General features: G+C 57.9%; 3 protein-coding genes and 1 long non-coding RNA gene across 5 annotated transcripts; 1 reads left to right on the top strand and 3 right to left on the bottom strand.

The window, feature by feature from the left end:
* Window positions 1-415: 415 nt before the first annotated feature.
* On the bottom strand, window positions 416-1,042 carry LOC106899587 (protein S100-A7-like). Its single transcript, XM_014961464.1, has 2 exons — window positions 890-1,042; window positions 416-669 (listed from the first exon to the last, which is right to left on the bottom strand). Exons 1-2 carry the CDS (start codon window positions 1,040-1,042, stop codon window positions 481-483), a joined length of 342 nt encoding a protein of 113 aa, XP_014816950.1. The 3' UTR covers window positions 416-480.
* A 5,561-nt stretch (window positions 1,043-6,603) lies between these two features.
* On the bottom strand, window positions 6,604-7,909 carry LOC106899551 (protein S100-A4-like). The gene is made up of 3 exons (XM_014961427.1): window positions 7,759-7,909; window positions 6,974-7,128; window positions 6,604-6,863 (listed from the first exon to the last, which is right to left on the bottom strand). Exons 1-3 carry the CDS (start codon window positions 7,823-7,825, stop codon window positions 6,699-6,701), a joined length of 387 nt encoding a protein of 128 aa, XP_014816913.1. The 5' UTR covers window positions 7,826-7,909; the 3' UTR covers window positions 6,604-6,698.
* A 1,701-nt stretch (window positions 7,910-9,610) lies between these two features.
* LOC106899553 (protein S100-A4-like) lies at window positions 9,611-10,968 on the bottom strand. The gene is made up of 2 exons (XM_014961428.1): window positions 10,828-10,968; window positions 9,611-9,844 (listed from the first exon to the last, which is right to left on the bottom strand). Exons 1-2 carry the CDS (start codon window positions 10,966-10,968, stop codon window positions 9,680-9,682), a joined length of 306 nt encoding a protein of 101 aa, XP_014816914.1. The 3' UTR covers window positions 9,611-9,679.
* Window positions 10,084-12,677, top strand: LOC106899554. Of its 2 annotated transcripts, none has more exons than XR_001414060.1 (3): window positions 10,084-10,171; window positions 11,749-11,844; window positions 12,262-12,677. It is a non-coding gene; the product is annotated as an uncharacterized LOC106899554 (long non-coding RNA). The 2 variants fall into 2 exon arrangements; XR_001414059.1 differs by having other exon boundaries at window positions 12,239-12,677.
* Window positions 12,678-14,999: the final 2,322 nt, after the last annotated feature.

Below are 14,999 nucleotides of genomic sequence, written 5' to 3'. Positions count from 1 at the left end.
GTCATCGTGTGAGAGAATAATTGCCTAAATGACAGTAAATTGACGTGGGTTCCTCAAATCATAACAGCAGGGAACCCGTTGAGCCTTGGGAAGGCAGTGGGATCATATCGATGTCTGACATGCTTCAGGATGGGGATCCCACCAGCCTGAGGGGACCCAGCAGCAATGGGTTGTCCCAGCTCTGCAGGGACCAAGGTCCCTCCATCCCACCTTCCCTTTCCCATGGCTTCTCCAGTTCAATCTGCATTTAAGTCCCTCAGCCATGAGCTGGGTGCACATTGCGTCCTCCCTGGAGACAACAGGACAAGTCATACGGATGCATTTGGTGCTTGAAGAAATACATTTTATTTCATTGTCATAGGCAGAAGCAGGTGACAAAGTTTCGGTTACAGGTTTTTCTGTGCTTTGAGGTGACAAAGGGAAGGGATGATGCTGCTGGAGGAGCACAATCCCATGGGCACAGTCACCCTGGGAACCACTTCAATTCCTGGGACCGTGGCTGTGGTCGTGGCCGTGATCGTGGCCGTGAGGGTGGTGGGACTTATTATGGGCATCAATGACTACAAGATTCAGCGTGGTCAGGAACTCGGTGAACTTCAGGCGACCATCCCGGTTGCGGTCAGCTTTCTTGAAGAGGTTGGCTATGTAGTCGTCAACAGGCGTATTAGGCTGCAGCAAGACAAACATGGAAAAGAGTCAGCCTGAAGAAGCCAACCCACCACGACACCATGAGTCTCACCCAGCAAGGAGCTGTGTGGATTCAGAAAAACCCTAGAAAATCCCTCTCTCCCCTTTGGGAGGCTCTTGGCAACCGCCATGGCCCAAGGAGGCCACCACTCCTGCGAGCTCTTGCCAGTGATAGGAGAATTGGGCCACATTTGGCTCTTACCGGGCTGGTGTTGTGGAGGAAGGGCTTGGCATTCTTCTTCAGCAGCTCCGAGAACTCATCCTTGGACAGGTAGTCATCAATGGGCTTCTTCACAGCATACTGGTGGTAGATGTTGATGATGCACTCCAAGGCAAGCTCCAGGTCGGTTTTCATCTTGCTGGGGAGGGACAGGCAGCAAAACGTTAAATCCCCTTGGAGGAAGAGGACTCCCCTCTCCTCCATGAACCCCAACCAGGCTCTGGTTGCCCAGCAGGGTCAGGCTCACCCCGGTGGCACCTCTAGCAGCACAAAGCCTGAAGCCACCACTTGGGCAAGGACCTACTTACCTATGAGCGGTGATGGAGCTGACTTCTGCAGAAGATGGTGCACGGGAGGAGAGGAACGGGCAGGAGCAGTGACTGCACCGTGGAGGTGAGGTCTCTTTTATACTCTTCCAGAGCTACGATTCAGTGACACCCTCAAATTTTCTTCGGGGCAATAACCCCAGAAATTGTGCAAGGCTTCGCAGCACGCCCAGGTGGCGATTTCTTGCCTGACTCCAGGAACTGGCTGCTCCCACTGTTAACGAGGGAGGGGACGCACCAAACTCGTTGGGGCAAAACACGGAAACATCGAAAAGGATGTTTTGAGGGAGCCAGCACAGTGGGTCGGTGACTGTGCAGGGGCTTTCCCAGGAGCCAGGACATTCCTGCAGACTTTGGAGGTCTTTGCTGAGATGATGGAGGAGGAATTTTCCTGGATGACAAGAAAGGTGCTGGGTGAGGGTCTCCAGTAGGATGATGCCATTTTTTCCCCACGGGAGACCTGGTTCATCTGCCTCGATGCTGTTGAATCTGGGTGGAGGTGTGGGGTCTGCGCCCAACACCCTGCACGGGTTCTGGGGGACGGCCAACGCATTCCACCCCAAAAGCCACCTCTCCAAAATCACGAGCCGCCTTCCTCCTGAATCATTTCTCAACAGGGAACCAAGACAGACATGACAAATTGGGGCACGTCAGCATGACGGAAACCTGTCCACCAGTCTGAGGAGGTGGCTTTTCCCGACAGCCGTAACTGCCTGATGATGACTGAGGGCATTGGCAATCATTGCCAATTGCTGGAAGTTGTGGGGACACTGCCACTTACGGTGAACACCCCATGGTGTTCCCAGTTCCTGGAATGGGTTGTTAAATCCCACATGTCCAGGGGGAAAGATGCTCTGAGGGGGGACTGGTGAGGAGCTTGTGGCCCGGGATGCCCAAACTCTTCAGCTCAAGTCCATCCTTGGTGGGACGGGCAAAGCAAAAAGTCCATGGTAGCCATTAAGGCTTTCAGGAGACGGGAAAGACAACGGTGATGAAACATCTTCCCATCAGCCTCCTAATCCAGGAGGATGAGGAACCTGTGCCAGAAAAAGCCTAAATTGCAAAAGAGTGAAACAAAGGGACAGGTTGTGTGCAGGAGGGTGTGGTGGGTTGACCCTGGCTGGGTGCCTGGTGCCCACCAAAGCCACCGTTACTCCCCTCCTCAGCTGGATGAGGGACAGAAAGCATAACAAAAGGTTCCTGGGTCAAGATACAGACAGGGAGGTCACTCAGCAATTACCGTCATGGGCAGAACACTCACCTTGGGGAAATTGGTTTCATTTATTGCCAATCAAATCAGATTAGGATAATGAGAAATAGAACCCAACCTTATAAACAACTTAGCCCACCACTCCCTTCTACCCGGGCTCAACTTCACTTCGGATTTTTCTACATCCAAGCGATGCAGGAAGATGGGGAATGGGGGTCGTAGTTGGTTCATCACACATTGTCTCTGTCGCTCTTTCCTCCTCAGGGGAGGAATCTTTGTACTCTTCTTCTTCAGCGTGGGCTTTTCTCTCCACAGGGCCACAGGTCCTGCCAGGAGCCTGCTCCAACGTGGGCTTCTCATGGAGTCACAACCTCCTTCATGCATCCTCCTGCTCCACTGTGGGCCTCCATGGGCTGCAGGGGGATATCTGCTCCACTGTGGGCCTCCATGGGCTGCAGGGGGATATCTGCTCCACTGTGGGCCTCCATGGGCTGCAGGGTGATATCTGCTCCACCGTGGACCTCCATGGGCTGCAGTGAGACAACCTGCCTCATCACAGTCTGGAGGGGAATCTCTGCTCTGGCATCTGAAACAGCTCCTCCCCTCCTTCTTCACTGACCCTGATGTCACATATTCTCCCTCCTCTCTTCATCTGCACTTGTGCAAGGGTGTTTTTTTTCCCCTTCTTAAATACATATTCTCCCTCCTCTCTTCATCTGCACTTGGTGCAAGGGGTTTTTTTTCCCCTTCTTAAATATGTTATGACAAAGATGCTACCACCATCGCTGATGGGGGTCAGCCTTGGCCAGGGGAGGGTCCACTGTGGAGCCTGGCTGGCATGGACTCTGACAGATATGGGGGAACCTTCCAGCAGCTTAGAATCATAGAATCATAGAATCATTGAGGTTGGAAGAGACCCTTGGGATCATCGAGTCCAACCATCTCCCCTACTCTCCAAAGTCCTCCCCTACACCATGTCCCTCAGCACTGCATCTAAACAGCCCTTAAACACAGCCAGGGATGGGGACTCCACCCCCTCCCTGGGCAGCCTGTTCCAACGCCCGACCACTCTTTGGGTGAAAAATTCCTTCCTAATGTTCAATCTAAACCTCCCCTGTTGGAGCTTGAAGCCGTTCCCTCTCGTTCTATTGTTCTATTCTCACAGAAGCCACCCCTGTAGCCCCCCGCTACCACAACCTTGCCAGGTAAACCCAACACAGAGGGAGATGGGTGCGTTCCTCCCCAGGCTGAGCAATGGGACACTGGTGCGGTGTGGGTGAGAGGTGGCAGGACACACGTGAGGAGGTGTGAAGGGTTGTGCCACGTGTGGGGAGGCGGGAGGAGAGACGCACATGGGCCATGGGACAGGAAAGAAGGGACAGGCGTGTGCCGTGGGTCCTCACACTGTCATTTGCTGCCCAACCTGCCACGGAAGCCACGCACCAGCAGCTCTGGGCACATGCCCTGCCCTGGGGCCTGGCCACCATGCCATGGCAACCCACGCTCTGGTGCAAGAGCCGCCGGGGGGTGTTGGTATCTGCTCTGTGGCCACGGGGCTGGGAGTGTTGGTGCCCCAGGGATGGAGCCGGTACAACCCCGAGGGCCGGGCGGTGATGGGGTGTGGACGGATGCAGGAGGGCTGGGATGCCTGTTGAGCAGCATCATGCCAGCTTCAAATATTCACAGATGGAGCCCAAAAAGGGCCACCAATGAATCATAGAATCATAGAATCATAGAATCATAGAATCATAGAATCATAGAATCATTGAGGTTGGAAGAGACCCTTGGGATCATCGAGTCCAACCATCTCCCCTACTCTACAAAGTCCTCCCCTACACCATGTCCCTCAGCACCGCATCTAAACGTCCCTTAAACACATCCAGGGACGGTGACTCCACCCCCTCCCTGGGCAGCCTGTTCCAACGCCCGACCACTCTTTCAGTGAAAAATTCCTTCCTAATGTTCAATCTAAACCTCCCCTGTTGGAGCTTGAAGCCGTTCCCTCTCGTTCTATTGTTAATTACCTGTGAGAAGAGACCAGCTTTCACCTCCCTCTGGGGTGCGGTCACACTCTCGAGTGTTCCACTGAGCCTGTAGGGATGTATGTATTTTTTTTTTTCAATTTTTTTTCCCTAATATTGATGCTCAAGTGAGCATTGGATCTCACAAGAAGCTGGAGTTCATGGAACGAGCCCTACGCCCTCCGTTTGGGGGAGCAGGGGGATGAGCTTCAACCCCCAGCTCCTGGCAAACCAGCCTTTGTGAAGCTGAGGGTGCAGAGCCTGGGTGGGACCCCCGGCAGGAATCCTCCTGGATTCCTGGCAGAGCATCACCAGCACCCACCAGGGTCCATGTGGGGGACAGGAGCACCAGGAGCAGCCCCTCCCCGAGTCCCTCCCTCCCACCCCCAACAGGAGAAAAACCGGTGCCATCCATCAGGTTTTAATTTATTTAAAGTTCACAAACAGCCAGTCACACAGGAAAAAAAAAACTTTAGGAAATCACAAAGAACTTACTGAAAGGTCCTTACAAAAGGACTCCAAAAGGTCCCTGGGGACCACCCCCCGCCCCAGCTGGCTCAGGAATTTTGCTTCCCTCCCTCCCACCCCCAACAGGAGAAAAACCGGTGCCATCCATCAGGTTTTAATTTATTTAAAGTTCACAAACAGCCAGACACACAGGAAAAAAAACTTTAGGAAATCACAAAGAACTTACTGAAAGGTCCTTACAAAAGGACTCCAAAAGGTCCCTGGGGACTTCCCCTCCCCCTGGCTGGCTCAGGAATTTTGCTTCTCTTCAGTGTACGGCTGTAGATCATGGCCCAGATCCCCAGGAAGGGGACATCCTCCTAGAAATTCACTTCCTCATCTTGGTTATGGTCCAGGTCCAGTCCTGGAGGAGGGGGAGCTTGTGGGATGGAGCCCCAGAGAGCGGCCAGGAGCTGGTCCAGCCTTTGGGGGGAGGAGTGGGGACCACCCAGGACATTGCTCCCACTCCACCCTGAGGGATGCTCCTCAACCCTCCAGCTTGCCCTGGTGCCAGCAGGGCAGGGGGTGGGCAAAGCCCCTCCAGACCCAGCTCAGTCTGGCCCCATGTTGTGGGGGGGGGAGGGCTCTGAGCATCTGCAACATCATCTGCTGGGGCTGGTGACTGCAGGATGAGTCATGGTGGCACCCAGCCACATCCACACGCAGCCCCAGGGCTGGCAGAGGGGACTTCCTTGATGGGGAGGGGGGGGACACAAAGGAAAATCTTCATGGCATCTCCACTCGCTGGTGCCCCAGGGCTGGCAGAGGGGACATCCTTGGGGTGGGGAGGGACAAAGGGAAGCCTTCATGGCATCGCCTCCGGGATCAGCCCTGTGACGACTGATGAAGGTCCAGCCCCCAGCAGGGTGAGGAGGGGGGGATGGACATCCACATCTGCAAAGGGGATGCTGCACATCTGGAGCCCGGCAAGCAAGCCCAGGTTGGCCCCCCAGATGTTGAGGGGTGGGGTGGGGAGGGAGAGCAGGAGAGGCTGCGGAGCGGGGAAGGGAGGGCTGTGGCTACGGGGCTCCTCGGATTTATAGCCCTGGGCTGAGTCCTCCCACAGCAGTGGCCCGGGGGGGGGGCAGATGGGGGTATTGGGGGGGGACATCACTCCTCCACACTCCATAACCCCTCCCCGAGCAGGAATGCAACAGAAACCCCAGGAATCACTTGGGGTGGGGAAGGGACGAGGGTCCTGGGTGACTTCCCAACACGGGTGGTCCTACCCCACAGGGGAGGGGAGGCGGGGGCAGATGCTGACCCCACACCAGCTCAATAATTATGATTTTAAAAAAAAAAAGAGTTTATTGTTATCACGGCGCCGGCTGGAGGCATTAATGCCTGCGAAAGCTCCTGCCTTGCCCTGGATGGCTTCTCGTGGCCACGGGGCAGGGTGTTGCCGGCCGCTGACTCACTAACGTGGCCGGCGGGGACCGGATCAGCCCCCGTGGGCGTTTTACGAGGGCTCACGTTGCTGCAACAGAGCAAATTCCAGCTGGAAAACGTTCCTTGCTCTCGCTCGTTATCCCATCCCAGCAACGGGAACGCGGAAGGGAAAAGGGGGTCTTTCCCCACCCCGTCTCCAGGGCAAGAAAGCGCAGCCAGCCCGTCGCAAAGCAGGAGAAAGACTTTTCTTTTAAAATAACGTTTATTGGAAGAGCATCACGAGGGCGGTGGGAGGGAGGTGGGGACGGGGACGCAGCCCCGGGGCAGGCAGCCCCTGCTCACTTCCTACGGGGCATCTTGTCGGGGTAGTCCTGGAAGAATTCATTGCACATCATGGCCATGCAGGCCAGGAAGGTGACGTACTCTTGGAAATCCACCTCGTTGTCGCTGTTGCAGTCCAGGTGGGACATGAGCTGCTGTAAGCTGGCCTCGCTGCTTTGGCTCTGCCCGGGGGCAAGATTTTGGGGGTTAAAATGGGGGTTTTGCATCAAGGGCCACATCCCCCAGTCCCAGCGTCGCCCTTGGGACGTGGCACCCCCTGCCCCACACTTACGCTGAAGCTGGGCAGCTCCTTCGTGAGCAGGTCCTTGAGCTCCTGCTTGCTGAGCTTGTACTTGTCTCCCTCCTTGCCCGAGTACTTGTGGAAGGTGGCGACCATCACGGCCAGCGCTTGCTCCAGGGGACACGCCATGGGGGATGCCAACGAGCCTGGAGGCACAAGGGGGTGAGAACAGAGTCCAGCGTCCCCAGATACCACCACACCGGGGGGGCTGATGGTCTCCCCCAGCCCCCCAGACAGTGCAGGCTGCCCCCCTGCCCCACTCCTGGCCACACATCAGGATGCACCACCACTTTTTCCTTAATTTCACCCTCCCACAAGGAGCCAGGCTGAGCATTGCCGTCTAATACTGATGCTGAGCAACCCCCCCATGATGGAAGGGAGAACTTGGGGGGAGACAGCAGCCCCCTCCTGCCCAAATTGGGCAGGGAAAGAGCACATGGGCTTTTCCAGCCCCCCACAAGATGAGATACATCCTTCAAGCCCGGCTCACTCCACCGGGACCCTCATGCTGGGCAACCTGGTCTGGTGGGAGGTGTCTTTGCCCAGAGCAGGGGGGTGGAATGAGATGATCTTTAAGGTCACTTCCAACCCAAACCACGATTCTATAATTCTATGCTGAACCCCAGGGGAAAAACCTTCAGGGGGAGGAAGGGGATGGGGGACCCCACTGCGGGAGGGGGCAGCTGCACCACGGGCAACATCTGGAGAGCATCTGGAGAGCAGGTCGAGGGGGAAGGGAGCCTTGTAGGGGGAAAAAAAATAAAAGCACAACTCACCGAGAGCTGAACTGAAGCAACGGAGGACGGGCAGGGCGGGAGGCGAGTCGGAGTCAAGCCCAGGCATTTATAGCCCTGCCTGGGCCACCTCCCTCCCTCCCCCCGGGTGGGGAGGCACCGACGCGGATCCAGCGTCTGTCCCGACATTGGTTGGCAAAGGAAGAGAGGAAACCCCAGGAACAGCCCCGATCCCCCCAAACCCTCCTTCTCCCGCACTGCCAAGGGGGCTGGGTAGGGTTAGAAAGAGGGAAAAGTGTCCCCAGGGGCTGGATGGGGACCCCCTGTTGGAGGAGAATCCCCAGGGATAAGGGGATGAAGCGAGGGCGGGCGATGCCAAGACGGTTTTTTGGCAGCGACCCCAGGAATGGCTGAAGCCACACAAACCCAAGCGGGGTTTGTCCAGGGTTTTGTTGTTGTTGTGCTGGGCTTTGGAAAAGGGTTGGGTTTTTTTTTTTTTTTCTGTTTTTAACTCGACTCTGAGCGATTTCTGTTCCCTAACTGCGAGGGCAGCGCGTCACAACGCCCCGTTGTGTAACGGAGCACTATTTTGGTGTCTGCGTGTCCCAGGCACGTGTCTGGGATCTTTGAGGGGGAAAGCCAGGAGCCAGCAATTTGCAACCTCCCCCCACCGTGGTGTAAGAGCTGACAAACACCCCGAGTGTCCCCCCATGTCCCCAGGCCTGGTTGAGCCCCCCTGGGACAAAGGTACCCGCCGCTGCGGGGACCAGAGTGACAAAACCCAGGGGATGAAACCCCTCTGTCATCTCCAGGTTGCTCTGATCCCCCAGCAGGATGTGAAACAGCATCTCCTCAAGTCAGGGGTTTCTTTAAGGATGATTCTGGCCCCAAAAAAAAACCCCAAGCCTGAACCTCATCTCCCCGTTAGCAAGTGAAAACTGGTGTAAATTAGTGGGAGGGGGCAGAAGCCCCTGTGGGCTCTTATAAAGACTCTGGGAGGGAGAAGAGCAAAGTTTGGAGCTGCTGGAAGGACTTGGGGGCTTGGTGAGGACCTGGGGGGCTCAGGGAGGGGCTCTGCCAGGGATCTGCTCTGCCGTGCAACGATGCAGAGGTTTTTGTCAGGGCTTTTTTGGATCTGGGGTGGTTTCTGTGGAGTTCTGTAGCTGCTGGGAAAAGCTGGAGAGCAGCTGCAGCACCTTCTGCGAACCAGCCCGGACCTGCTGGGAGCTGTGGTGAGCTACAGGGAGGTGGAGGGGGGGTGAGCCCAGTGCTTCCCAACCGGCATCACAGGCTGATGCACCCAGGAAAATGCCACTTTTCTGCAGCCCCAAGGCTCTGTGTAAACCTGGGGGGTGCTCAGGTTGACCTTCTCCAATGAGGTCCCCCACCACGGCCTTCCCCACATCCCAAGGGGACTAAGGCTCCCCTCCAAACATGGTTCTTCTCTGGGGGAACTGAGGACACGCTCTGGCTTTTGTGCTTTGCACAAACTTGCATCTGACCGTCCGGTTCCTCCAGACCAGCTTTCTCTCCCCAAACCCAACGTGTTGCCCAAGGGCAGCTTGTGCCAACCTACGAGCTGAGCTGGGCTCAGGGAGTCTGGTGTATTTTTTGAGCCAAATATGCGCTGAAGCCCTTCCTGAGCCAGCAAGGATGGTTTGCAGCCAGGGGGGTGTCCGAGTTCGTTGCTCGGAGGTGGCCCTGAGCTGTTTTGCTGAGGCTTTTCTGAAGGGGAAAAATAAATAAATAAATAAATTTTATAAATGCCTCCCGGGGCTGAGTCGCAGAGTGGAAAATCCCACTGAGCTGGAGGAGGAAGACATGAGTCACCCCAGCTGCCCGCGACACCTACGGCACACAAAAACCTGCCGATGCACACCCAGGCTTTGTCAAAGCTTTTATTGAAAGCCCCGCGGCGATGCCATGGGCAATGGGGCAGGGGGGAGGAAAAGTTGGGGGGGGGTCACTTCTTGCGGGGCTGCTTGGCCGGGCCGTCCTTGAAGAACTCATTGAAGCCCATGGTGATGCAGGCCAGGAAGCAGGCGTACTCCTTGAAGTCCACCTCGCTGTCCTTGTTGTGGTCCAGGTCGTTCATGAGCCTCTTGAACTCCACCTCGTCCATTTGCTTCTGCGACAGGAGGAGAGCAAGTTGGGGGTAAGCAGTTTTGGGGTGCACGGAGGGGCTTCTCCATCCAGCCCCATGGTGTGGAAGGATGGAAAAAGCCTGGGCTTCCCTCCCCCTGCCTCGAAGGAGAGTTTTCTCTTTGCTGTTTGGAAGGGGGTGGCCTTTAGAAATGCAGGTGGCTTTGGCGTGACCTGGGGCGTGCTGGCACGGCTATGCAGCTATGCCTCTCAGTTACGAGGAAGTGTCCTTGTTGTGGTCCAGGTCGTTCATGAGCCTCTTGAACTCCACCTCGTCCATTTGCTTCTGCGACAGGAGGAGAGCAAGTTGGGGGTAAGCAGTTTTGGGGTGCACGGAGGGGCTTCTCCATCCAGCCCCATGGTGTGGAAGGATGGAAAAAGCCTGGGCTTCCCTCCCCCTGCCTCGAAGGAGAGTTTTCTCTTTGCTGTTTGGAAGGGGGTGGCCTTTAGAAATGCAGGTGGCTTTGGCGTGACCTGGGGCGTGCTGGCACGGCTATGCAGCTATGCCTCTCAGTTACGAGGAAGTTGGGCTAAAAAGAAGAAAAAAAAAAAAATGTCTCCTCCCAGTTTAAACCACAAGCCAGAAGAGCGAAGTGAAGGTTAAACAAAAAAAAAAAAAATCTTTTAAAAAAAAAAAAAAAAGAAAGAAATGGAAGGACTGTTTTCTTTGCCAATCAAAATATTTCTGTGGGTGTAAGAAAGTCAAGTTTCCTTTTGCTGTGAGCACAGTCGACACAGTCGAGCTTGGGTCCTCCTGGCCTTGTCCCTCCTGTCCCTCCTTCTCTCCATGGCCTGCCCTAGAGGTCTCAGCTTGTCCCAAGTTGTCCACGCTTTGGGGAATTCCAGAGACCACCTCATCTCAACCCGCTTTGCACCAGAAAAAACCCAGGCTGGTTGACTTCTGCCACCATGGTGTCTCCCACCCGCGCCTTGAGGACCTCCAAGGGACGTGTCCCCGTGGCCACTTACGCTCCCGAAGATGGGCAGCTCCTTGTTGAGCAGGTCCTTGAGCTCCGCCTTGCTGAGCTTGTACTTGTCCCCTTCCTTCCCCGAGTACTTGTGGAAGGTGGTGACCATCACGGCCAGCGCCTGCTCCAGGGGATACGCCATGGCCACCTTCTCCAGCACCTGGAGGGTAGAGCACCCGGGGATGGGGTCAGGGCAGGCTTGGAGGTGGCAACGGGGGGGTCCGTCTCCCACCACCCTGCCCAAATTGGTCCAAATTGGGGGGAGAAGCTGCACGATGAGGGATGTGGGAGGATGGGGAGCAGGGACTCACCGGGGTGGACGCAGATCAGGCAGGAGCCAGGAGCTGGGGTGCTGTGGCCAGGGCACGATGGGCATTTATAGCCCAACCCCGGGTAGCCCCCTCGCCCCCAGGCTTTCCCAGCAGCAGGTGGTTTCGCCCGCACCTCATTTTTGCCTAACGAGCTGTATGATCCCATTAGCGGGGGGTAAGCGGGTTTGGGTGCTACTGGGAGGAGCTGCCAGCTCCTACTGGGGAGTCTGGGGACCCAGGGACCAGCCAAGGGATGGGTGCAGGGACTGGGAAGGACAGGGACATCCCTTGGGGCTCCCTGTGGAAAGATGGTCACCAACCCATACCCCCCCCAAGCCCCCACATCGCCAGCTTTCTGGGTGGCCCGGGAACCCCCAAGGCAAATGGTCCCCACTTCTCCCATCCCAGTGGCCCCAGTGCAAAGGAACAGGCTCCGTGGTGGGACTGGGGAGGTGACAGCAGTTTTAGTCAAGCTTTAATTCAAGCTATGGGGTAGGGCTTGATGGTGGCTGGCAGGGCCATGAGCCTTGGCACGGAAGTCGCTACAGAAGCAGCCCAGGAGGACCACCATGAGACTTCTTGAAGGCCATCATGTTGTCCTTGTCCTCCAGGTCCTTCGTCAGCACCCAGAAGGTGTGCTCATCCAGTTGTTCCCGGCACAGAGCATCAGCAGGGGACAAGGATGGTGTTCACCAACCATGGCACAGGTAGGCATCAACCGCAATGGATGGTTTTGGCAGAGGGGGGGACCCATCTGGGAGGAACAAGCCCTTCCCCGAACCCCACATCTGTCCCAGTGGTGGGGAGAGAGGTGAGGATGCTGGTGGGGCTCAGTCCTGGGTGTCCCCATGCTCAGCCCCATGAAGCACTCGTGGAAGGTGGCAATGCAGGAGGCCAGGGCTTCCTCCAGGGTGGTGACCATCTTGGCAGGGGGCTGCTCCAGGGGTAGGACACCTGGCTTTTCCCTTCAAACCCTCAGTTGCCACCCACCCATGAGGTAAATCCTCATCTGGTGAAACTCTGGGTGTCCTGACCTCGAGCATCTCAAAGACAGCCAACCTTTGAAGACAACCAACCTTTCCATCTCTGGTGGCTGCACAGGAAACGTGTCTTCCTTCTCCCAGAGAGGTGGTGGCTGGAGAGGACCATGGGGCAACATATTTGGGGCATTTTTCTGAAATCTACCGAACCTTGCGCCACGTGGGACCTGGAGGCTGGTGCAGCACCAGGGCTGGGTGAGCTGGGTGCCCGGAGCTAATCCCACCGGGGACATGAGGACCAGAGCGTGGGTCTGAGCCCCCTAAACTGGAGCCTGGCAGCCCCCTCCCCATGTTGTCCCCCTCCCCACCTGCCCTATGGTGCGATGCAAAGTGCCCCAGGGATCTCCAGGAGGAACAGGGGCACAGAAACCACCCCCTGCCCACACTGATGCCCCCACAACGCTCCCTCTGCCATGACAGACCCCTGAACACTGGTTCAGGAGCCCCTCCTGTGCCCACCCCCTGGGTTCCCCATGCCCCCCAGTTTGCTCCCAGCAGCCCCAGGGTGGGAAATAATGTGATTATTTCATGGGCATGGGGGGATACAACTGCTCAGATGCCCAGGTCCTGGGGGAAAATGGGTGCGAGGTGGGGGATCACGGAATGGTTTGGGTGGGAAAGGACCTTAACCCCCACACCGCTCCCTCTGACATGACAGACCCCTGAACACTGGTTCAGGAGCCCCTCCTGTGCCCACCCCCTGGGTTCCCCATGCCCCCCAGTTTGCTCCCAGCAGCCCCAGGGTGGGAAATAATGTGATTATTTCATGGGCATGGGGGGATACAACTGCTCAGATGCCCAGGTCCTGGGGGGAAATGGGTGCGAGGTGGGGGATCACAGAATGGTTTGGGTGGGAAAGGACCTTAAGGACCACCTCATTCCTCCCCTCACCCTGCCCTGGGCAGGGACACCTCCCACCAGACCAGGTTGCTCCAAGCTCTTCCAACCTGGGTGAGGAACCCCTAGGATGGGGTGGGATGGGATGGGTGAGGGACCCATGGGGTGGGATGGGATGGGTGAGGGACCCATGGGATGGGATTATGCATTTTTTTCCCTGCACTGCAGCCAATCTGCATCTAGAAATGAGACGGTGGGGGCTGGTTGCCCCTCACCCTGAGGGTCCCTTCTGGAAAGACACCCCCACTCGCCCCAAGAGTCTACCCCGGATCCCTCCGGATCGGCGGGATCCCGTGCGAGCCGACGGGTGCTGGGCCCAGCCAAGCCCCATAAACAAGGGGGGGTGAGTCACGGGCCCTGCCCTCGCCCCAGAGGGATTCCTCCACCATGACTCAGCCACAGCCCTGCCCAGCTGCAAACGCCTCCCACGGGGGACACCCCCAGTTTGTCTGAGCCCCCCCCAGTGCCGCAGAGCAGGGGGAGGTGGGCTTCATGGGCAGGGGGACGGGCAGGAACCAGCGAGGAACCTGCATCGGGGTGGAGTCTGCAATGGGGGGGCTGGCTGGGAGGAGATGGGGGGGTCCTGGCTCCAAGGTGGTGACATCCCTCCCCACACACACACACACATCTTGCCGTGGGAGTGGGGGTCACGGGGGGCCACCCCATGGAACATCCAGTCCCCTCCCAGCAGTGCCGCAGAGCAGGGGGAGGTGGGCTTCATGGGCAGGGGGACGGGCAGGAACCAGCGAGGAACCTGCATTGGGGTGGGGTCTGCAAGGGGGGGGTTGGCTGGGAGGGGATGGGGGGGCTCCTGGCTCCAAGGGGGTGACATCCCTCCCCACACACACACACACCCCCCTTGCCGTGGGAGTGGGGGTCACGGGGGGCCACCCCGTGGAACATCCAGTCCTCTCCCAGTGGAAAATCCCCGGCATTCACTGGGGCTGCCGGCTCGGGCCGCGGGCCAGCACCGTGGGCGTCACAGCCAGGCGGTGGCACGGTCCCCACCGAGGGGTGACAGCCCCAGGGTGACACAGGGGGACACAGATCTTGTCCCCCCATCCCGGGTGGTGGAGGGGGGGGAGTGCAACGCACCGAGAGATGGGAATGGGGGTCCCCCGAGACTCCCCAGGGTTGGGGTGGCCACATCCTTGCGGTGCGAGGCTGGGGGGGCTGCGGTCCCAGGCTGCTGGGGGGTGGGGGACATGGAGAGGGTCCCCCCCAGGGATGTGGGACAGCAGCCACCGCACCCCTATGCTCCAGGCAGCAGTTTGGGGTGCTGTGGGGCCGGTGGGGTGCCAGGAGGCCACGGTGTCTGCTGACACCTCGTGGTGGCTCCACCAGCTTCAGGGAACCCATCGTTGGGTGTTTCCACCAGCCGTGGGTGATGGGGGGACAGGGCAGACCCCTCCCCCCGCCTCGTCCCCTGGGTGTTGTAGGATGGCAGGACCTCCAAAATCACTCACTGCTCCTCCAAACTTTATTGCTGCAATAAATAACCACGGGGGGGGTTTGCCCGGCCGGGACCACGCTGCTCCCCGGGGACCAGAGCACCGGGCAGCGCAGGCAGGGTGAGACCCTTCACCAGCTTGGGCAGGGTTGGGGGGGAAAGGCGACCTTTTCCCAAAAAGATCCCTGATTTTGAAGGGAAGCTCCAAGGCGAGAGGGGGTCCTGGTCGTGATGGGGGGTGTCTCAGACCCCGGGGGGTCTGAGAACAGACAGAATTCGTGTCCTAGATGAGGGGAAACCTCTCCCTTTGCTTCTTGCCTGGCAAGGACAGGGCTTGTGGAAAAGGATGAGGGCAAGGGTGGCACGGCGTGGGGCAAGGAGGAGCCCCCCTGTTTGTGCTGGCTTCCCACCATTCCCCCCCCACAGCTCCCACCCACGGGGGTCTTCCCACCCCCATCGCACCCCAGCGTGGCTC

The sequence above is a fragment of the Calidris pugnax genome, unplaced genomic scaffold, assembly GCF_001431845.1.
Source record: "Calidris pugnax isolate Ruff unplaced genomic scaffold, ASM143184v1 scaffold516, whole genome shotgun sequence".
Taxonomy (NCBI): domain Eukaryota; kingdom Metazoa; phylum Chordata; class Aves; order Charadriiformes; family Scolopacidae; genus Calidris; species Calidris pugnax.
Note: the sequence above shows the minus strand (reverse complement) of the source record. Positions and strands in the feature narration are given on the sequence as shown.